The following is a 24578-nucleotide window of genomic DNA, read 5'->3' on the forward strand; positions in this document are numbered from 1 at the left end:
TTCTTAAATGCAACACATACATATACCATAGACAATGTAGAGGTGAAGGCAGAGAGTAGTTCTGCAAGCGGTGTTGGCAACATTTTTCTTTTAGTTTTATTTCTGTGTCGTCCCATTTTATTTTTAGTTAGTTTAATATCCGAATATTGAAACTTAACTTTGAGACAACTTTTGCTACTTTATAACTTAAGAATAAGACAATTTAATGGCAGCTTTAAATATGTTGAAGTTTCAATATTCGGTTTTTAATATTTAAGTAGTTAAGTATTTTTTTAGAATTTATTTTAGTTTTTGTTTAAAATTGTTGGTTGGTATGCTAAGTTATTTTTAAGATATGTTTATCTAGTCTTATTAGATTTTAATATTATTAATTAATGTTATGTTTTGATACTAACTCATATACATAAGGCCACCAATGTTTTGAATATAATAATCTAATAATTTCCAACAAAAAGAGAGGGTACTATTGTATTAAACATCAATACAGTTTTGATTACCACACAAAAAGATACGTGGGTCATTTTGGCGAATTAAAATATCAACTTTTTGAAGGGGTTTTTATAAAAGCAAAATGAGATCAAAACTAACATAATTATAAAATCCTACTAACAATAAGTGTACTTAATTTTCAACTATTCTGAAGGGTTATATTTATTTAAAATGAATGTTAATGATAATTTAATAAACACTTAAAACACCTGAAAATATAAATAAATTGCTTAAATTGTAACGGTTTTATATTACAGAAGGTGAATGGTGATGAAAAGAAAGAGACTCCTATGGAAGTTGATGAAACTGGTGAGTGAATTATGTTATATAAAGAATATTGTGTATGAGAGTATTTGTAACAATAATGATAAGGGAAAAACGTTATTTAATGTTTATATTGAGGTAAAACTGATTATTTCGTTTTCGATTTCCTAAATTGACCTGGTATTGGTATTTAATTGTGTTTCCAAGTATCTATAAATGTATTAATTCTAACCGACTAAGTGGAAATCATATTAATTTATAGAGCTTTACCTAAATACTTGCAAAACATTATACATCTCAAAGTCTTACAAACCAATTAAATTTCCAGACAACACAAAAGAACAGACAGAGAAACCCGAGACAGAAGCAGAAACAGAGACAAAATCAGCAGACGAACAAACGGATACAGACCAAGCTGAGCAGGAGACCACACAGGCGGACTCCAAGCCAGAGACCACGGACACATCCAGCCAAGGTACCACGGACAGTGAAACCATCCCCGAACAAGAAAAAACCGACGTCGACATGGACCGGACCGAGGTCAACGGGACCCCAGAAGTCGTTGAACCCAAGACAGTCGAGGTCATACCCACAACAAACCCCCTAACGACCACAGCGTGATGGTAAATGTTGGCGTAACCGTTGGACAGTACATTGTTGGTTTATTCGTTGGTTGCTGGCAGGCGTTCTCAAACATATCCTGGTCTTTGTGACTTAATTACTGTTAAAATAGCTTCGAGTACTTTCCCCTGGCGTAGTAAAAGTTTGGGTAATATCAAAATATTTCGTAGTTAAGACGCGTTGCCTTGAAATTACTCAAGCATTTAGTATCGTCAAGTGAGTGCTTACAACTAACTATATTCAAAATCGACAATGAGTAAAAAGTCGCTCGTAAATCATGCTGTCCTTGTTTCTCTTAAGCCAGAGCGATAAAGACAGCATGACATAGACGGTGACTTGCTTATGTAGTTCTTGAATATAGAAGCTTTTTAACAGATAAAGATCGTACATGGGTGTAAGGAAATCTTGTGATCTAGAATAATACTTATGTATTAATTAAGTCAAGGATTTGATTATTTCAATGTTAGTTTTCTTTTTTTAACCCTAACACCCGTCAGTCTACATGCATTTTTTGTTTATCGCTATATTTATTTTATATATTTCTTAATAATATTAGGTAGACTAAATAAAGCCGCCTTTACACGTTTTTGAAGCTGTGTTATATAAACTTGGTTGAATGACTTACAAGATCATTTTGAGACACATCATTGTCTCCTATTTGTATCTATTCTATCACTTTAAGATGACGGATAGAGTTTATTTACATCACAAAGTTAAGTTTGATTTTAGTAAGCACCGGTAAACCCTATGATATAGCATTAATTCTTGAAATCTAAGATATATCTAGATAAATGCATGTTCAAAGCATTTACCAAGACTTGTGGTCAAAAAAAGCCATAAGTTGCCTATAGCATACTATGCCGTAATTATGTGTGAATCATCCTATAGGCGGCCTAGGGTACTAGATTGTTTATAGCCATAAGTTTATATAACACAGCCAAAGCCCGTAGTTTTGGATTTAGCATACACTAGCATTGTTTGTGCCTTTCATCTCTTTTGAGATAAACCACTTGAATGTGGTTGTAACCATCAAAATATTTGGTAAATAAATGCAAAGAAAATTATTTCTAGTACATATAAGCTTTTAACGTGGTACAAGGCATTTGACTGGTCTGTCTAAGTTCTGAGCTAGTTTTAAACCACTTTAGAAAGGAGGTTCTTAGTCTCCAAGGGTACAAGACACTTACTACCGTTGTATTCACAAACTGCACTTAATTAAAAGTCTCTCTTTGTGTCACGCAGTCTCTGTATCTGAAAAGAAAATACACACTTAAGAATATGTCGTAAATAATGTGATTGTTGTTAAATATTACTTTAGCATTTATTTTAGCTGAAAGAACCTGTCTCTACGTAGTTTGATGGGGTAACTCTTAGCTGAAGTATTTGCTAAGTATCATTTACCTACAACATATGAAATTCACTCAATCTGTCAGCTCAGTCTTAGTTTGTCAACAATAATCTTAGTTTCGTCTGTCATTTAACCCCAACGTATAAATTGACTGAAGTACCATTTTGGTACTTTTTGACACTAGAGTATCGGATGGTACCAACACTAATGTACTGATTTGTTCGTATTGTTGTATAATAAATACAATGTATTCGTTGCAATGATATGGATATATATTCGAAGTTGATCTGTTATAAATGTTTACCCGACTGCTTCAAAAGGAGGGTAATGTTTTGCCTTATGTAATGTACTTGACGTGAAACGGGAGTTTCAGAGGGAATACTCTTCAACAGTGGTCGTACGGTTGTGTTATTATTAATTTAATATTATGTTTGATTAATAAAGATAAAAATATAAAGTAATATTTCTTTTCTCCTTTACCTAAAATCACTTAGTTTTTAATAGTCCTTACATGTATTTTAAAAACTCTTGCCTTACTTTACAATGGTTTAAAATAATCTGAATAGAGTAATATATATATAGATAACCGTTGAATACATTACATAAGGGATTCACTCCAATAATGATAGTTGAAGATCCGTTGTACAATTAAATATTAAAAGTTTAAGGCGATATCAAATTACAGCACCAATAACTTATAGTAAGGTTTACAAATAAAACATGTCACTACACAGTACCATTCGTTACAAATTCAACTTCGAATAAAGCAACGGTTACTGTTTGAGAGTCGTTTCAGAACGTTTGATATTCTTGGTTTTGATCGTATCAAGCAAGGAATTTGTCTAGAAAAAACTAGAATTTAAATTATAGACATCAAAAACGTCGTTTAGTGTAAAGTTGATTTAAGCTGTCGCTACGCAACAAGGAGTGTGAGACACCCGTTGGCGGCCGCAATTGTCTTAAATTGATGCATAATTATATTTATCACAGTACGGAATGATAAATTACTTTAAGTTTTTAGTTTAAATTATTCGCTCATGACTGAAGAAGCAACAAGGCAGAGCACAAATGTTTTGGTTTAAATTGACCCTCAAATTCTATATTATTACAATGGGGACTGGGAGATATGCTTGCATACGAACAAAACAGGTATCAGAACGCAAACTCTCGTCTGCGATGTAAAATAGTATCCTTTCAGCGATTTGCGTCGCCTTAAAATAGTGTTGAGGTTGCTAGATATTAAAATATTTGATATAAATAAATAATTATAAGCGAATTGTCGATTGTTGTATTCGTGTCCTTAGACTGGTACAAAATAACAATATTTCGGGAGAATAGATAAGTATTGTAGTAACAGAAATCATTAAGTAAACGTTATGTTGAAAAAGTTTTTTTTTTATTATTTTATAGTAACGTTTTTCGTGCATGATTCTAAAAGTACAAATGTACTGGTTCTTTCACACGACGCTATATTTCTTAATTGTTAAAATAAAGATGAATTATAATGTATTGTGTTTTCCTAATAAAATAGTAGTGTAAGAGTCGCGTTTTATTTTTTGAAATAGAACTTTTTATTTCTCGTTTTGGCACAATTGTAATATTTGTAATACCGTTTTCAGATTTTCTTATGTAGGTTTTAGACTTTTTAAAATTAAATAGGGATGGAATACTAAGTAAATAAAACAACAATTTTACGATATGGTTATTTATTAAAGATGCAGTAACTACAAGTTTAGATTACAAATACAACGCTACTAACATTTGAGCGTATAATTATATCAGTTGAAACTGTTGTGGCTACTGAGAGAAGCGTACCACGATTGATAGACAACTCAAAAACTATATTTCAGTTATATCATCACATTTATAAAAATATATATTTTTATGCAGGATATTTCAGTTTTTCTCTACACACCGAATCTTAATTGCCTTCCCTAACTCTTAGAACACCTACCATCTGGCCTTACGAACCCTTCTCAAATTGACATCAATTTTCAAAAATATTCGAGTTTTATATGTACCTCTATGTACCAACATTTTATCGATAAATACTGTTCACTAAATACACATTTTTATATATAAAAATAGCTTTTCTTTTCCCGATATCATGTTTATAGATACCATACCATTCGAAAGATTAATTTTGTACATTTTTTGTAATTTAATAACTTTCCAAATCAATCGTAGTACGCATAACTATTTTAAACACCAAGAGACAATATAACATACAAATTTTAAATCTTATTTACGTCTAATCTGTGTCACGGAGATAATTCTATGTGACGAAAAATAAAACTTGGTTTGGAAGATCAGCTAGAACTGACACAGCAACGAAGACAGTGTTTCTAATGAGTCTACAGGGCGGGAAAGAGTTAAAATATGCCCATCCCATTATTATACAACGTGAGTGTTTTGGTTCATCTCGATTAAACGTTTTCTAATTTTATTTGCCGCACTGCACTATACTAGTATACTGATATAGTGAAAGAACTTGTATTTGTCACTACTTGCGTGGCAATTTTCGACAACAGCATTTCCTACCATCGTGATCGCTTGACTATGTGGGTAGTTGTGCTGTTTTTTTTTTTTACATACAGCTTCCACTAACAGAAGATATTTAGTTATTTACCCAGCTATGACTATGTTAAGCTAATATTTTGAGAAGTAATCACCCATTTTGGGTATCATAATCAACAATTTATCATAATTCTTTCCAATAGAAAGTGATACTGCAAGTCAAATTCTAGAAAAACTAAATCATTTGACCGTCAAATCTAACAGCTGTATATATAGGAACTTGTCTTCACAAAATTATTCAAGTTGAATGTATTTGAGAATCAGTAGAAAAATATATGTATATAAACAGAATGACGGTCATTTAGGCGGCTACGAGCATAAAGCCATTATAAATACATATATAAATATGTATCTTACGTTATAAAAATCAAAATCATCTCAAAATTTTCATGTAACTCTGAAAAACAGACGAATATAGTTTAAAAATGTCTAAAACTACATATTTGAATATCAAACACATATAACGCAATTGAGATTTTAATTATATAAGCAATAACTGTTTACATATTTCACAATAACATCTATTACAACTTTATGTGATAAATGTAGCCTCAATTACAAAGACAGTATTTATTTAACATTCAGAAAATTTCACATACATATCGCATATGAATCATGCACTAGGCCCAAAGTCATGTACAAGCATACTGTAGTTTTAAAACACATCAAAATATTAATAACAATACTAGAAGAAGAATGTTCTTTTCATCTTTTAACGAAAGTTGTTTAATAGACAGCGACTATCTTAGATGACAAAAGATGTCTCCAAATTGAGTATTTCACTAAGAAAATCTAATAAGTCTGTTGTATAGATCCACAAAATATTCTTTAGGTATTTTATCTTCTATCGTGTATACAAGTAGGTAGTTGTAAACCATATTCTCAATTGGGATATCGAGTGACGTCACTTATCAGTGCGATTAGTAAATGTGTGTATCCAATATTTTTGGAGATCAATCTGACGGACTAATTATATTTTTTTAGTCAGATACCCTTTTTATAACCATTTCCTCACAACGATGCTAAAACACTGAATTTTTGACTATTTTACTATGGTATCTAAAAGTATACTTCATTTAACATTTAGATAAATCTGTAACTATTATATACATCCTAAGACTGGGCTTAGAATGTTGCCCAACAGCAGGACTTATTTGATCAGCGTGTTCCTCTTTTGAATAGGGGAAGGAGTTATGAAAAAGAAAGTGCCCTCTTGCCCATGTACAAATTCTTTGATGTTTTAGATAAATGTAGACAATTTATTTTACTTCAGCGAATAGTATAACACATAATCAATTATTTTTCGAATGTCTATCTATCTCTCCCTGTTTAACTTACAAGAGACAGAGTTTACATAAGATTTAATACTGATTAACATTATAATATTCAACCAGTAACCTATTTTTGAAGTTTAAAATGCTGCAGTTCATCTTTAAAAACCATCTTTCACTGAGTAAGTATGGCAATGTTAAAGTTTCCAGTGCAAAAAAATGCTTCTATTCCCTGTTTACCATGTCGAATTGGAGAGTTTGTCTTGTCAAACAGGTGGTATAATCTCACCAAATACCATTGTATTCAATCAAAATGTATAGATTTTTGCTCTAAACAAACATAACCATAACAGCTTTTGATATTGCACAAAAAACTTCAAATACAAGTAAAAAATTGTCTACATCATAGAGTATGACCGGGCAGGCAGAGGGTAGGGTAAGATTTACCACAGTTTAGGGAGTTCCTGGTTACAAACAGTGGAGTAGAACGTCTCGCGGCCCTCGTTGAGGTCGCGCAGGGCGTGTCGCTGCATGGCGGTGAACAGGCGCGACACCTGGAACACGAGAGTGCTGAAGAGGAACACCGCTGTCGACAACAATCATTGGATCTCCGCCATATCATCGTTCTCTGGAACAAAAAAAAGAAAAATAATAACTAGCTGTTTTTTTAAAGTAACTATCGAATCCGAAACTAGTCGCGCAGCGTTTGTCAAACAAATACGTGTTTGTTTATAGTGGTATATTAGTATATTTATCATTTCAACTATTCTCGACTCCATCGTCTTCTTTCTTTAGCTTGATACACAGTGCTAAAGTCAGTGAAAAAAATGCGTCTTCTGAATTACTCGTAGTAGGCGCTCCGAAAAGAGAAACCCGAATCTACTAGAAAGTTAACTTTGTTTGATATTTCGTTTGATCGTTTAGCTATTGTTTGATGGACACATGAAATTTGATCGTTTACACTAAGCACGTAGCACTTAAGAGGCTATTATAAGGTTATGTATGACAGGCCTCACCGTCCGCGGGCTGCCTCTCGTCGGGCCTCTCGTCCGCGTTGTTCCTCTCCCCGTTCTCCTGCTGCAGGTGCAGCTGCCGCAGCCGCGCGGCCGCCTCTTCAGGGGACGTGTGGACCTCTTCGGCGTCTTCGAAGGCGTCGTCACCTGGGAGATGGTAGTGGGTTTGTAATTGGGATAATATTTGTTGCATAAACTTTAATGAAATCGAAAATGTTGTTGGGATTTTTATTTAATGTTTTGGACCCAAATAAGCACTGGAAGCGACGCGCGATTCCTGCATGAAATCAACCAGATGTAATAATTGCTTTACTGTTTTTTCTATATTTTGTTACACACCGATGGCTAACAGGAACAATTCAGCTAGCTACTACAGGCGACATACTGCGTTTCAAGTCTTGTACCATACAACCATTCAGTGGCGGCTTTACCCATTGCGAAGCCCCGGGCGGAAGGTCTTAACAAAATGATATGCGTACTTGCTACTTCAAAAAATGTTTTTTTAATAGTCTTAGTTATGAATTAGTTATAGTAAATAAAGTTAGTTATATACTAACTAACTTTATTTGAATTTGCCGTTATAAGTGTTAAATAAACTTTAATAATTTTAGAGGCGCGAGGCCCCTGCAAGAGCGAGGCCGCGGGCCATTGCCCTGTTCGCCACCCCCTAAGGCCGCCACTGCAACTATTACATTTCGTCTCAAATACATGTAATAGCTCGCTTTGTAACTCTCATGACATCCAAGTATCGTTAGATGTCGCTAGGTGTCATGTGCCACAAATTCCTCATCACAAAAAATAATTTTTAAGCAATATAGAACTATTTCATCTAATATATTATTATGTAGTACTAATAGGTGTACCATCATCAAACTCCTCGCCATCCAGGTAGTCGTCCTCGTCCACCTCATCAGCTGGGTCCGGGTGGAGGGCCTGACCCTGGTTCATAGCCAGGAACATCGCTTCCAGATCGTTCTCGTTGGCTGGGACAAACCTGGAAGTATAGTAGTAGACATTTAATACCAGATTATTCATCAGTTTATCGGTATCGGCCGCTTTTGGAACTAACCGAAGTCCTTGGACTTAAACTAGTCGGACGGTCCTGATCTATATGCGTGAGTCGGTGAATATACACCATTGATAATTATGAATTCGCGTCACAGTTACTGCAATAATATTAAAGTATAAATAGGTGTTATACAAATTACTATAAGAAATATGAATTAAAGAAAATATGTCTGATGTTCTGATGTCGAATAGACAGATCGCGAAAAAAAATTGTGTATCCAAATATTGGTACCAAATAATAATAATTTGCTGTCCAATTAAATAGTTAATCAATATTATATAAATTTACTGTTTCAACGGATTTTTCACCTTTGTCTGCCTCCATTATACATCTGTGGGCATTTAATATCCACGCGAAAGAAACCGGCAACTACTTTTGGTTAAGGCAACATCCACTGTACTATGAAGAAAATAACTTATCTGATTACAACTCCTTTAACTCTGTAAAACAAAGGTCCTTATTACCTGAGCTTAGTCATGGGCTCCTCATCAGCATCATAATCATCGTCGATGTCCTGGCCGGCATCGCCGCCGCCCTGCTGCGTCAGCTCTGGCAGGCTGAAGGTGGAAAAGTGTTAAAATAAAGTTAATATACTTGTATTAAGTCTTGCAAGCTGTTCTAAAATAATTGCTCAGTGGTATTTTCTATATTACATTTCCACTTCGATGAATCGTTTTTGCAGCTAAGACTGATATCCAAGTAGACAAAGTGGCAAGCAACAGATAGTTACTATAATATATAGTATGTACAGTCCCACTGTAGAGTATAAGCCCCCTCATTCCTTGCAATACCCAAGATAGGATTAATTTACCCCACCATACGTGGTCGTGGTGGGACGTTGAGATCTAGCCATATTTCATGCCGCAGAAATACCCAGCAAAATCCCATAATAACTAAACAGCCCTTTCAACCACATCCATTATTGATTCTGGAGCGTGGAATAATATTTTAAAAGCTTCGTTCGCAAACGGTAACATGGAAACACTATCATACAATAAAAATAAGGCTCATGAACCGAATCATTCACAAATGTTGCCGATATTAACATAACAACGAATAATAAAAATTGAAAATCGAGGACAAAGAACAATTGACATGGTCTTAACTAATAACTGTCAACATTTCTCCAAAACTGTTTTCTGTAACCTATTTCTCTACAATCCTTACTGCAGTCGCGTGCCGAGGGTCACTAGGCCAATATTATTCTTCTTTCTATACCTGAGCTCATGGTTGATGACCAGGATGAGTCCTGGGCCGGGGTCGCGCTGGATAGCGTGCAGCGAGATGGCGGGGTAGAGCAGCGTTACGGTGGAGGACGGCCCGCCGTGCTTGCCGGTGCCGCCGCCCCATACCACGTTGCTAAAGTATTGAAGATATGGTGTAAGTAATACGCAAAAGAATATTTTTGGACTACACAAATTCTCAGAAGCGGATTAAGCGGACGGATTTTACGTCCACCATTCTAGACCGTTAAATACGTTTTAGTACTTAATTATTTCTAAGGTTTAACGAGATGCCGAAAATCCTTTTACCCGCAGTTAAAATCTTCCCTTGGTTTAATAATATATGAATAAGTTTATTAACTAAACTATAATTATCTCATGACCATGACCGTTAAAAAAGGCATTGAACCATCCAGAACTACAATTCAAATCATAAACCGCGATAGAAGCAGACTTAAAAGTTTCAATTCCCACAATTTAATAAGTTCATTAATATTGTCCTATCCACAAACAGTGGATGGCAAAAGCATTAGACCGGACAGAGTGGAAGAATCTAAGGAAGGCCTTTGCCCTGCAGTGGAAAAGTAATGACAGAAAAAAAAATGTCCTATTTTGCGATGCACTTAATGTAATGGTGAGTCTGTTGTGGTGAGAAAAGAAATTATTTTTATTATTAATCAAATTATTTTTATTTTTATTCAAATCCTTATTGACATAGGTACTATACGCATTAAAAAAACATGATCAAAGTTTCCTTGAATACAACTATCATCAACATGTATCCAATCATGCTACAACAAGCCGACCTGTTGCGACAAACAAATCAATATCGGTCATACGACTGCGCAAGTGCACTCGCCTACGCAGCTGCATTGAAGGTCACGCGAAACAACCCTGGAAAACTACCACCTACCTACCACGAAACACTAAAATAATACTAACGCTAACGTCGAAGCGAGACAGAGCACTACATAACATAGAGCGCCATCTCTTTCCCACAACTGCAAGTGTTACTTAGAGGCGGGGGTAAGCTTCTAGAACCTTCCTATATACCCTTTCAGCGGCCATCTTGTTTTCGCCGGCCGTATCCCGGAATAAACATGGATTCGACGAAACAGTCGCGATTGCTGTTTGATTAAATGTCAAAGGTGACTTATATGTTGACCTTTAGACCTTTAAATATGATCTTTGAAATTTATTTTGGTTTTCATTGGTTATTTATCTCCCTTAAGAGTAACTTATATTTTTAATATACATGATATAAGAGTAATAAAGCATTTTGTGAAATCTCACCATAGTAACTTAATTAACTACCATTTTCCATCAAAGGTTAAAGGTCAATTTCTCAGGTTTGATTGTTTGACCTTTGAAATGTATCTCAAAATAGGAAACAGACGACCTTTCAGTCTTGCCTATTTTTGTTGGGCAGAAGCAGTTTAAAGACATGCTTGTCCTTGCTGCTTGTTTTTGCTACAGGAATATTTAAGCATGTAATTTTAAATCTAGTTAAATCTTAGCAATGCCGTTCTACAATTTTCTTACTTTTTATCTAACAATGGGCACTACACAAAATAAGGGCTGTATTGACCATGGGATAGCCACATCATAAAGAAGATGCAGCATAGCAGTCAACTAAACTCAGTTACATTTGAAACCAATTCTACCGGTATTCGGAAAAAAGTAGGCATAAGCAATGAGCTGTGCAGTAATTAATGAGATTGCATGTACTCAATGATATTTAATGAAGCTCAGCATGAATCTGAAGTTTATTAAAAAGTAATTGTCTAAAAACAGAACAAAACAGCACAGCAGTATTGCTATTTCCGATCCCGATGAACATGGAAAGTCTAGCTCAGCAGAGAGAATTTTATATGCTAATAATTCAATTTAGACACTACAATTTTTTTTAGCTTATAGATTTAGAGATATGTTGATGATATAGATTACCTATTTTTAATTTGAAGTTTTTACATTATGACGATGATAATATGAATAGTCATCAGACCACTACAGGCAACTGTCAAATCTCCTAAGAGTAAACTATGTGGTAGATAAATAGCCAAGTAGAAGAAAACTTGATGTAATTAAATAATGCAACTCAGGCTTATTTAATGTAATCGCCTGACTTGTTTCATTTGAGACTTGGACAACACGCTTGCTGTGTCAGCTCTTGATTTAGGATTCTAGTGGGGTCCGCAACTATTTGGACAATACTAATAAATATGTCTGAGTTAACCATAGCATTTAATAATATCTCGTTGTCCCTAGTCAGCCGTCTATACGACCTTTTGGGTTCTGTTATAAGACTTGTTAGATATATTGCTTACTGATGATTTTTTATCTGTTATTCTCTTCTGTCCTGGCTACTAACAAAGGTTATAACTAAAACCTTGAATTAACCAACTAGTTTGCAATATGTTCGTATTTAATATTTATTACCAGAACAATATTGACAACTTAGATGAATTGTTTTTTTATTATTAATTAATAACTCAAGTAGGGCTGTTATCATGAAGTTATTTAGCATATAAATTTAGGATTCATTCATCTTGTGTTGCAAAAGTTAAATTATCTCGTTTTTTGGTGTATAGCTTATTTTTAAACCAAGAAATAATGTACACATACTGCATGTGTGCCTATAACTACGTATTGTATCATATTATATGGTAGAAAGTTGTGTTTATTTGAATTAAAAGTAAATATAATGCCTTCATATTGTCAGCAATCAAGTTAGAATCCTCTTTCAATATTGGAATTGTTTCGGGACACAGAAATTCTTAAGTGCGCAATACATGACCCCACCCTTACGAATTACACTGTGGTGGTTAATTGCCGGTGGAAATGAAAAATTGAGAAGAAATTACATATTAATGGTTAGTTTGTGCATAATGTTTTTTTAAGAAAACGTGTTTTCCCATCTGTCACAACACAAACATTCCTGGGCTATTTATTCCTTTGTCTTCTAATAAAAAGGGTAAAATAATGTTTTACTTACTTCTCAGTGATGTAAAGAGTCGCCGTACCCAAGTCTACATCGTTATTAACAATTAATTGCACTGAAGGTAACTGCATGAGAATGCCTTCTACCGGTACTGAAAATGTTGGCGATACAACAACCATTTTGACGAATTAAACAAAACATGCACTGATAAAAGAAAACAAATAAATAATATCAAGAAATGCGACCGCGGGAGCCGCGGTTAAATATTTAATAGCAAATCTGAATGTTCGACAAGCACGCAAATATGCACACCAACCCTCGTCTTCGAAACTAAATATGAAATTAAAATCAAGAATCTTTACAAGCACGTTTCGTTTGTACGTTTCAAGTTCTGTTGGTTCACATTGATTTGTGTTCTTTCAAGAGTATTAACTAAAATGTAACTCCATAATTTATTGAAATTATTCGCGGATATATTTTTGTAGATTAAATTTAAAATTAGGCTGTTATTAATAAAATATTTTTAAGTTGAATAGACATACAAGCGGCAGGAAAATGTACGCAGGTAGAAAGGAACGTTGATACAAAAAATCAATACTGCCATATCCTTACCAGTGCTTGAAAACAAATTCCAATAGAAGTATTCTTTCTTGAAAATCAATTTGGTCTTCTCAAAAATCAAGGTGTGAAATTTACCTAAAGAGCGTACAAGTTATTTGTGTATAAAACACGGTAAAAGAAAACCTGGAAAAGGGCGTCAGGACAAGGGCGCTGATGCCCATTTTATTATTTCAAAAATTCCGGCAGGTATAATTTTCAGTCGGGTTATGGTAACATCAAAAAGAAACGTCAACGTCCTACCATGTCAATAGCATTAAAGCAGAATCGAATGACATTGCCTAGTTAAGTCCAGCTATCGATCTTTGTGCCGAGTTTTTATACAAAAAAAAGGAAAAGATAAATTAAAGCTAGTGAAATTTTAATTATAATGGAAGCGTCATGTTCTGATGTTAATATTCCACTTGAAAATAAGAGTGATGAGTATAATTATAGCGAAGATGATGAGTTCGAGTCTTTGGATGTGAGTGAGGCTTCATTTTTGAGTTTTCTATACTACTGTTTCAATGTTTCGATTAGTATTTCCACTATTTGTGTAGTCAATTCCATATAGTCGTATTTTGCGAATAAATCCCGTGTAATCTCTGTAAGTATCTTAAACTTGTTTCTTTTTTAGCCTTTATGGGAACCTAACAGTCACACGCCTGAATCTCAGTACTATAGAATGGATAGTACTGTAATTGCGGAACCCTTAAGCAACAATTCTAATGAGAATCTTACAAACGGTAATTTTTTGAAAATACAGTTCTTAACATCATCATCATGGGCATGTGTTATTTTTCTTGAGCATGTTTTGTTATTAGTAATAAATAGCGTAACAAATATATAAGTTTATAAACTATAGCTGTGAAAAAAGTCCAGTTGATTCCAACGTCATCTTCGTAGCCTTTTCAACTTTGTTGGGGTTGGCTTCCAGTCAAATCAGATTCAGCCAAGTACCAGTGTTTTATAAGGAGCGACTGCCTATCGGACCTCCTCAACCCAGTTACCTGGGCAAAACCATAGTTGGACTGGTTGCCAGGCTTTCTAGCTTCTGACTTCCTGTAATGATTGTCAAAGATGTATGGATAACAACCAGGACTCAGCCCAGGACCCACAATTGATCATAACTTCCTCTCATCAATAAACTCATGCAGTTTAAGCTTAGCCACAAGCTCCACCAAGTCCAATTAGGTACCAAACACCAACACTAATTATGCTTAAATTAATTAATCATTTACCAATTTTTTAAGTTTTTTTTAATTATTTGCCAACAACTGTTGTTACCCTTACACTACTTTAGTGGCAATTTGATAACACAGTTTATCTTTCCGTTAGATCTCAATGAAGAAGAGTTTATATTTAAAGATAATGTTACCATACAAAAGAGATCTGGCAAGAAATATAAGAAATATCACATCAGTGTTGAAGAATCACCTGCTTTTAAATGTCCTCAGGTAACTTCAATTAATAGTTTTGCTTTGTCATGGGATACATATCAGTGCTGCATAAGTTTATTAATTTTTCTCATTTATGACAGTGGAGTTGCTCACATAAATAATATGTCATTTACATTTTTTCTGTTTTAACCATATCATAGAAGGTATTGTCACAGTAAGCTTTAGCAAGCATAGATTCATGACATACTGAATATATAAATTATATTATATAATATAAATTACTCAATCATTGAAGAACATCTCTATTATTTAAGTAACTGAAAGTGCGGGCACTTAGCTGTGCACTGCACAGGCACCTTAACTGTGTGAAACATTACTCTCAAATTCTTTGTTTCAGTCAAATTGCACTAACACATTTTCCACAGCGAAACTTTTAAAAGCGCATGTCGGTAAAGTGCACTGTGCAGAAAAAGACTACATGTGCGAACGATGTGGTGCAAGTTTCAGTGCAAAGTATCTCCTAGTGCGTCACTCATCTGTGCACACTGAGAAGCGAGTGACCTGCCATATTTGTAACAAGACTTTAAGTATGAGGACCAAGTAAGTATTTGATAACTAGATAAATAGCTCATTACAAACAAATTGTATTAGTATTCTTCTTCTGTGTTGGGCATTGCACAAAACAAGTTTAAATTGTGTGTTCAACATTATGGCCGCCAAAATTTGACAGCATAGATAGCCGCATCAAATTCTACATCATGCTAATGATCAATGTTCACGACGCGGCACGAGTCCCGTATCTAAATTAATCGTTTGTAAACCTCCTTAGACGAAAATGTTTAAAGTTAAACATGTATGTATGTTATTGTTTTGTCAACAGTCTAAGTGCACATCTCGAGTCACACTCAGGCGAACGGACATATTCATGTGAGGTGTGCGGTAAGAACTTCGCTAGGGCTTCCACTCTGACTACACATATCAAGTTTGTGCACCGAGAAGGGCTTTTGGGATGTGATCAGTGTGATGCAAAGTAAGTGGTTTGTTGTCTGTTTTTGAAAAGAAATAGGGGTTATATTACCGGTAAGTTCGCGTTTAGTTAAGTTTATTAATGAAATACTAAACGTGCACAAAGATGATCTTTAGATCTTGCAATTTTCAAGTTGCTCAGTGCACAAGCAACCAGGGCTTCTTTTGAGCTTAATTAAGCAGTTTTTAATTGAAACAAACATACAAATCACATGCACAAACAAACCCAGACTCAGAGCAAGCAATAGAGGATCACGCAAATACTTGTCTTTCGCGGGGATCGAACCCGCGACACGTCGTGATCTGGGTTTGGCGTAGTAACCTCAACCATTCGGCTAACTGCAGTCAAGTCAAAATATTATTTTTGTCATAGGTTCTCATCTCGTAAGGAATGGTCTCAGCATGTGGCGAGTCACCGAAAAACTCCTGCGCAAGATACATCGCAAGATTTGTGAATGGTAAGTAATTTAGGTCATAATTTGTCATTTTAGGATTTTCCGGAACCTTCGGAAAGAGCTATTTCGTAGCATACTCCTAATAAAGACATCGATTTCCCTTTTTAAAACTGATTTTTACACGAATAAATTGATTTATATTATCTTTTATAATAAATCATTTTATGCGTGACCCTAGTTGTTGTGCTAGATAAAAAAGATTTTAACGTCATCCTATTAATTTGTGCATTATATAAATGAATTTAATGAATTTGAGGAGCTCGTGGCTAAGCTATAACCGCATAAGTGATTCGATCACAATTGAATTTAAATGAATCTCGCACTGAAACCTTTAACTTTTAATCCTCGTGTCGCGAGGGCTTTCGCGAACATTCAAGTCTAATGTCAACCAAACACAGAACAAGCATTCGTGGAACACATAAATGCTTGCCCTAGTACACGGTCCTGCTACCCTCATCAGCAATACGTTAGGAGTACGTATTTGCCGCTGCTGATACATACTTCCACCCCAAAAAGTTTGAGTATTGATCACCATGCAAATCACTGCGGGCTGTCGATTTCAGATCCAATAATTTAAAATTTAAAATCCAGGCTTTCCTCACGATGATTTACTTTCACCTGTCAGAGGTGTCTTAGCATTATTAAGGAAATACAAATAACTCGGTACGTACGTCGTACATATAGTTGAAGAATAAGCATTTTTTAATTTAATTTATGTCTGAAAAAGTCAAATTTTGCCTTTATTGAGATGAAACGTGCACCTTATGTATAAAAAACCTTACAGAGAACCGCAAGCTCTTCAGATATTTTCCTGCATCCTCGCACCGTTTATAAACCTCTATATTGTTGTAACGTACTTGCACCCTTTGACATATGATATTGTTGTGGACCGCCCACTACCTCTGTCTCCCTGCAATATGCATTTACCAATTAACGTCGAATACAAGCATCAAATTACAGATTATTAAGCTTTGCTATTGATAATTATTAGTACACAAGCTAATTTGGAATTTAATTAGGAGATTGTTCGGATGTGTATTAAATTAGGCTGTTTGTAAATGAATTTGTTAATATATTAAATAATGAATACTCGTATAAACATATGTCACATCAAAATATATATAAAAAACCACTTAAACATAAAACTAATAAACAGTCACCGTTCTCTCTGAACAAAATTGCTGAAATAATTAATGCGTTTGATTTTTAGTATTTTTTCTTATAGCGGCAACAGAAATACAGCATCTGTGAAATGTCATGCATTCAATTTGAAACTAGTCCGAAAAGTTTCACTGCTGAGCAAAGGCTACTCTTGTTCCACGTGTCTCCCTCATGAGCTGCAAGTGACTAATTCAGTAAGAACGAATGGAGGTCATCCAGACTATTCAGCCTGGATCTTCCTCGGCTCTCGATTCGGTCCTGAAATCGTACTATCGAGACATACCAAAAATAGAGTAGGAACCAAGTAAAATCAGTATCGTTAGCACGAATTAGTCCTATCAATCAATTCAGCCTGTTGAAGTTCATTGCTGATCACAAGCCTCCCGCTAATTGCGCCAGATCACCCGGTCCACTGCCTTCTGCATTCAGACCGAGACAGCCACCTTATTTAGGTCATGTGTCCATCAGGCTTGGTGTCCTACTGTGCGTTTGCTGATACTTTGTCTCCACTTTATCACTCGTCTCCTCTAACCGCCATCGTTCAGCACACATGACTAGCCCACTTCAGCTTGATAACTGTACAAGCTTTGTCGGTCACTCCAGTTCTCCGAATAATCTCATTAGTCCCGCCGCCGTACGTCGTAACAGGCAGGACGTAATGGTTGAAAACTCAAAGTAGTAAAGGATTCTAAAGCACCAATTCAACACGATTCAGGCGAAAGTAAAACTTGCTGGTGCGAGATCAAAATAAGATCTCCAGATGTTTTCAACCCTAACTTCTAAGCTGCGAAATTTCAAATACTATAAGTCGATATCGAAATATCGTTCTTATATGAAGTACACGTGTAAAAGTTCTCGGAATAAATAACTTGGTGAGGATCGCGACACGTGTAAAGCTGATATCGCATTAGTTAGGACGGGAAGTAAACAACAGACTACAGTTACGTGCGTGTTAAAGGGAACGTAATTATATTTTAAAGGATGTGTGTTTGATGTCTTTTGCCCACAGCTGGGCATCGCATTTACGTTTTTACACAACTATTTTCAAATAAAACTTATCAAGTTGATCGTTCAGTACATAGGCTAAAAAACTCATTTTTGGCCACCCATCTCGTTACCCTGCTTAACCACTGGAACTTTATTAAAAAAAAAACGATTCCTGAACAAGCATTTGTCGGATCACAGAAATGCTTGTTCTGCGCGAGGATCGAACCCGCGACATGATGAAATCAATAAATTAATAATAATATTTTCGCAGTCTTTGATAACCTAGTTCTCATTACTATTTGTTTTGTAAAAAGAGTGAAGCATGCTGAACTGTGGTGTTTGTTGTGACGTTTCTTCTTCACAGCAAGAGCACTATGGAAGTGGTGAAGGGTGGGCGATACAGGGTGCTGTCTTTAGACACGTTTTGTGAAATTCAGAAAGTGTTACTTTGTTGTAACCTATCTTGAATAAATGAATTTTCATTTTGATTTCGAAACTCGAAAAATTATTTGGACACCTAAGTTGAAATAGTAGAAAAGTTGTTTGTTTAACTTATTTGTCCGTTTATCGTGAATCCAATGTAAAATATTTACTTATCTAATAAATGTATTAATCCGATCATTGTCAGGGCCAAATATAATGATAGCGATAAATAATATTTCAGTTGCTTACCTGTTATTTTCTATCTCCGAGCCCTACTCACCTTTTCTTTTTCCGAAAAACCCAGTATGTTGTTCTGCCTGAACTTGGATCTGAACCGGAGCCCTCGTAAGGCTGTGGAGTAGATTAATCTACTCATAGTACACAGCCTTTTTTAGTGATCGCTGTCAATCGTATAATTGTCGTAAATAAAAGGATGACAGTAATTGATTTTAAGCCTAACTGCAATATTAATTCGTCCAGTGCGCTACTTTCTACTAATATTATGCAATGCGACAGGCTTTGAGGCTTAATAACACAAACAAATTTCCAAAAAAATGTCCATTGTTTATCACCTGTTCAACCTTTAATCCTTTCCTTGACTGCACGGATAGCCGAGTGGTTGAGGTCACCACGCCAATCCCACTGTGCGCGACGTGTCGCGGTTTCGATCCCCGCGTAGGTCAAGCATTTAGATCCCAGAATCGGGACACCAAAAGTTTGGTGTGCAGTTGCGGTGCAGTGCGTGCGTCGCGGACGCACCAAGACTGATCCCACGTTTTTATACACTCACTTTTCTTGCTTGTTTGTTTGTCGTTGGTTGGATTTCTGCGACTCAATTTTGAGGTACTTCCCGATAAGCTAGCAGGCTGAAATTTTCAGGGTAGCTTCTAACCCGATGACAATGCAATTTACAACTATAAAACGGGCGGACCGATTTTGATAAAATTTGAATGGAGTGATATTTAAAAATCTAAATAACCTGGACTACAAATAAACCCCCTTGGACGTAACGTGGATACCAACTCATCTATGTAGGATAAATTCGTGGAACCCTGGATGGATGGCAACCTTTAGAAAAAATGACTCTCTTGCTTATCCGTGACATTCAACGTAAATGAGACGTTTTAAATAATGAGAAATTTAATCATTTGTTTTGAACGCATTGACACTGTCTGAGTACGGAGCGACTTGAGTTCTGCAACGCAAACTAAGCAAATAATCATTAATGTCTGGTAATAATTAGTCTAATGACCTACATTATACTTATGAATCCGGTTTCTTTTATAATAAATCTGTTTACTGCAAGTATTGTACTGAAGATTTTACGTAATTCACTGTCTTGTTATTTGCCTGACCGCTAAGACGAAATGGCAAATTTCAATGCATATTATAAAAATAAACGAGGCTTGTTATTCGTTTAGGACTTATTTGTAATTAAATTGAGTATAATTACATCGTAAGCAAGATTTACTAAATGTCTGCCACAAGGTCGCGCGGTGCAAGTGCAAAACGTAAAAAATGAGGCCGTCACAGTTAGAATCTGATTGGCTTCATTGAAATATCCGCATTAATAATATGAATTTGAACAAAAACACTAGATAATATTGCAGTAGAAACCTTCAATAGCAGAGCATGCTCAATTATACTTTTGTTGCGATTTACGCATTTGTAGAATTCTCTGCGTTTGTAGAAAACAATATTTGCTTCTCAATTACCAATTTTACCATAACCTAAACCGCATGCCTTTTCGTTCTCTATACTTACAAAAAACTAACCGACCATTACGTCAATGAATAATAAAGATAATATAAAAAGTACACGCGCTACCTAGGCACCGGCAAGCGTGCCTACTGCCAAAGATACGCACCGCGGCTAAACTTACGTAACGATGCAAACTCCGGCTTGTAGCACAATACATCCGACATTTTGTATCATATCTACATATTTACCAACTTAAGTACATAACCAGTACCTATGTTATTAAATTTATTAGCTAGGTATGCGTTGTGTTGATCCGGTCTAAACTATATGCAACAATACCTGTCAGCTGTTACCCAAATGTCGCCATGTATGAAGTATGAAACAGTAAGGATACGTTGCATCTTATTTATTTATTAGCGCGAGGGACCGAGGAAGGCGATATCGCAAACGGCCTCATAGCGCGCCGCTCACACCTATTTTGTTTCCCCGCCGTCTGGCCGCCATGTTGCCGCGGCCGCTGCGCCGCTGCCGGCACTAGCCGCACCGACCCGCCAGTTTCACGCGGGCATTGAGACGCGCATACCGCTCGCGTGTACCGGCCGTCCGCATCTAACATCCGCACGCGATACAAACTAACGTTACGTCGCGCGAGTTTTTTACAATTAATTTTAGACATGGTCAGAACTAAGGATGGGGACGGGATCAAAAGTAGTTTGATCATAACCGAGGTGAAGAAGAGGCCTTGCCTGTTCGACACGAATGATCCTAACTACGGAGACAGGGCGGAGAAGGCGCGCTGCTGGGAGGAAGTCTGCGACTGTGTCGTGCCCGGCTGGCTTGCGCTCGGGCACACGGAGAAGTTTGCGGCCGGTATGTTCAGTGACGTTATTATAACCCGCCCGATGAGCGGAGGCAGCAGCGGCGGCGGCGCGCGACCCAACCGACCGACAACAACAACCGGTCGCCTTCTAATTGTCGCGTTCAACTTGCGTGCTCTTTGTTTGAACGTTCGAATGCTTTCGAAATGTACCTAGTTCGAAATAACGTACCAATTTATATGGCACGTGGTCTATCTCGAATTAATATTTTTATCTATAATTTTATTACGCCATTTTGTTGCGGTTATTTTGACAGGTTTTTTTTTACTTAGCAGGATGTTTCGAAATATTGAAATCTGTCTGCGATGTTTTCCGCTATCAATGTTATATTTTTACGGCGGGTGTGCTTAGTAACATAACTGCGTCATTTAGATAATACCTTACTACAAGTTTGGCGAAGAATAATCGTCGATCCTTCACCTTTAGTGGTACTGATAAGGGATGGGCGACTGCAATCTAATGCCAATATCCTCACGTTAATACCAGATAACCGCATTCATTAGGTTTCCAAAACAGAATTATCAATAAACTACTACGAATTGCCTTCTTAAAAAATATGAGGGAGGAAACAGGAACGAACTGCTCCCTTTTAAGGAATAGTTTTTTTTTGCAAGTTCATCCAATTAGTAAGTCAATAGCGAAACGCATTCATAATATTTTGCGATCATAAGACGTATTTCAGTAATGACGTCACCAATACAAGCGGATAAGTATTTTATAATCACGTGCAGTTTTTAGCCGCCATACTTGTTTGAACATTCTTTTTTTAAATGATATGACTTAAAATATTTACCTAGGGTTGTCGTAATGGAATAAAAAAATATTTCATTAATAAAGGATGTTAACCTGTGACTAATATTAATATGTTAGGAAAAACAAACATTAATAAGTAAGGAACATTTTTTAAACTGACAACATTTAGTTAATAATTGTAATTAATTATTTTTATTTATTATTTATGCAAACTCATACAGATTTTGAACAGTTCACGTCATATTGTGCACCTATTTTATTAATGGCACAGACGTCATAATTACATTATATTATGAATTATGGATACATATTTTTTAAATAACTTAACTTAAACCGCAGGCTAAAAAATATTTTTCTATAACTTAAACTATAATCCCTCTGCTGGACCCGTAATCTTGGGCTTATAGTTTCAATACCACAATCTATAGATAATCAAAAGTAAAGCCTCTTAATAAATATACTTTAAATAATATTAAAATCGTTAACTACATGTAATTAACGAAGTATTTAAGATTGAGATCACCTCTCAAGGTTTCAACAGAAAAATAATCATCTATTTTTGTTCGTCATAGACAACAAAGCTTGCATTAGTGTTGGCTGTATGTTGGTTTACAATGTCTCCGACTATTAAAAACTTGTGGTCAGCTAATTTAAAATAAGAACTCGAAGAACAACATTATAATATTGAAATAAGCGTCTGTAGTTGCATTTTGTCTATTAGAATTCGATTTTTGACGTAAGAGGCAATATTATATTGCGTAACAAATTATTATTTTTCTGGTAATATTTATCAGTGTTATGGCTTGGGGTATACATTTTATGAAGACTGTCGGACGAAGGAGGAATATAGCAGTGGGATAGTATTTTACATTATACTTTTTCACCGATTTTATTATAGCTTATAAAGTCACAAAAATATTAATGATTAAACTGAATTCATGTATCTAAACGAGTTGGCAGGCCGGCTTTTAAAAATACTATAAAATATTGTTCAACATGTAGATTGTTAATTTATTATGAACCACACTAAATCTTTACAAGTTATAATAAATTGTATTTGATAAATAATTATTAATGAAAATAATAAGCAACGTTGAAGTACCGCCAAACGCAATGCACCATCGCGGTACTAATAGTGATTCGTACCTAACTAAATATGGAAATGACGTAATGATATTAATATAATAATTACAAACATGATCAAGTATACGAATAATAACACGTTGGTTTTAGGCGAAACATAAAATAAATCACTATACAGTATCTGATCTAATATAGTAAAGATTCTTAATACATAATTAAACTCAATAAATTATGTTTGATATAAAATCGTTTTTTTTTTTAAATGCGAGTAAATTATGAGGTAGCTTACTTGCAACAACGCATAGATGTAACAAAAAAAATAGTAATTCTTCTGTTTCTAGAAAGAAAAAACCGTTTGTTAAAAATAATACAACAATTTCTTAACATTTTCTTCGTTTCAGAATAAAAATAATTATTATCTCAAGGTTTTCTATGGACGTCTCGGACTCCCGGCCTATACCTAAAAAAATCTTTATAAAGGGGAGACAAACATGTTTGATCGTCTCGGCGTAGTTTGAGGGTCAGTCAAGTGAAATTTACCCGAGGTCATACGAGGAGACATTAAAAAGATCATTCTTCACCTATTTGAAATCTTCTAGGTGAATAAAGTGGAATATAAGGACTTATACCACGTCATGGCCGATTCACCCGTAATTACCACGTAATTGTTTAATAATGAAAAGTTGGTCGTGTTTATCGTTATCGTCCGACTAGTTTCGAACCCAACCGTAACCCTTTATTAAACTAGTCAGCCCGTTAAATACGGGTTAACCGTTCTCAAAAGGTTACAAATCAGCCTAACGAAAGTTATTGTAGTGTTTATTAAATATCATATGATTCTTATTAAATAACCTACTTAAAAAAAAACTTTAGTATATAACAGACTGTGTATTTGAAATATTGAGAAGGCAGATTGTGTTGTCCGTTTAAAAAATCCAACTGTCATAATTGACATGAAAATTAAAAAAAAACAGCAGTGACTATTCTTTTTATCAGCTAATTTCGACGTTCTATTATTAAATGAAATACTTTTTAAATATAAATGACGTACCTAATCTTATAATTATTTTAGTAAACACTTATGTAGTTATGGATAATTTAATTTGTATTTGGGTCAAAATTGCAATTTATAAATATATTTTTTACTGGAAGTAGGTAATTGAATATTATTTGCTGTAAGCTTCTAATATTTTTCCAGTGCGTATTTCAATAGACAAATCATTCTCTTCAATGTTGTATAAATTACCGTCTAGTCATCTGTTTGCGATTTATAAGTTTTCTAAATTAGTTCTTCAATA

General features: G+C 35.1%; 3 protein-coding genes across 4 annotated transcripts in view; 2 read left to right on the forward strand and 1 right to left on the reverse strand.

The window, feature by feature from the left end:
* Positions 1–746: 746 nt before the first annotated feature.
* LOC113505176 lies at positions 747–4263 on the forward strand (the record flags this gene model as incomplete). Its single annotated transcript, XM_026887761.1, is given in 2 exon segments — positions 747–798; positions 1082–4263. Coding segments are annotated over 2 exon segments (312 nt in total). The 3' UTR covers positions 1375–4263.
* Positions 4264–4411: 148 nt separating this feature from the next.
* On the reverse strand, positions 4412–13148 carry LOC113505175 (methylosome subunit pICln-like). Its single transcript, XM_026887760.1, has 6 exons — positions 12871–13148; positions 9871–10011; positions 9117–9209; positions 8447–8577; positions 7587–7730; positions 4412–7198 (listed from the first exon to the last, which is right to left on the reverse strand). The coding sequence occupies exons 1-6, from the start codon at positions 12993–12995 to the stop codon at positions 7170–7172; spliced, it is 663 nt and encodes a 220-aa protein (XP_026743561.1). The 5' UTR covers positions 12996–13148; the 3' UTR covers positions 4412–7169.
* A 2603-nt stretch (positions 13149–15751) lies between these two features.
* LOC113505174 overlaps positions 15752–24578 on the forward strand; it is a 57461-nt gene continuing 48634 nt past the window's right edge. Inside the window, exons 1-2 of one of the 2 annotated variants that reach the window (XM_026887757.1) lie at positions 15752–15843; positions 16213–16297. In XM_026887757.1, coding sequence (XP_026743558.1) covers positions 16231–16297 — 67 coding nt within the window. In that variant the 5' untranslated portion in view covers positions 15752–15843; positions 16213–16230. Of the gene's footprint in view, positions 15844–16212; positions 16298–21102; positions 21437–24578 lie in introns of those variants that run through there. The other variant, XM_026887756.1, reaches the window with a different exon arrangement.

The sequence above is a fragment of the Trichoplusia ni genome, chromosome 24 (genome assembly GCF_003590095.1).
Source record: "Trichoplusia ni isolate ovarian cell line Hi5 chromosome 24, tn1, whole genome shotgun sequence".
In the NCBI taxonomy this organism is placed as follows: domain Eukaryota; kingdom Metazoa; phylum Arthropoda; class Insecta; order Lepidoptera; family Noctuidae; genus Trichoplusia; species Trichoplusia ni.

Coding starts and splice junctions, on each gene's coding strand:
- LOC113505175 (XM_026887760.1), bottom strand. CDS start 12,995: ATGGTTGTTGTATCGCCAACATTTTCAGTACCGGTAGAAGGCATTCTC. Junction 8,578..9,116: donor GAGCCCATGACTAAGCTCAG/GTAATAAGGACC, acceptor CTATACTTCCAG/GTTTGTCCCAGCCAACGAGA. Junction 7,731..8,446: donor TGGCGAGGAGTTTGATGATG/GTACACCTATTA, acceptor ACCATCTCCCAG/GTGACGACGCCTTCGAAGAC.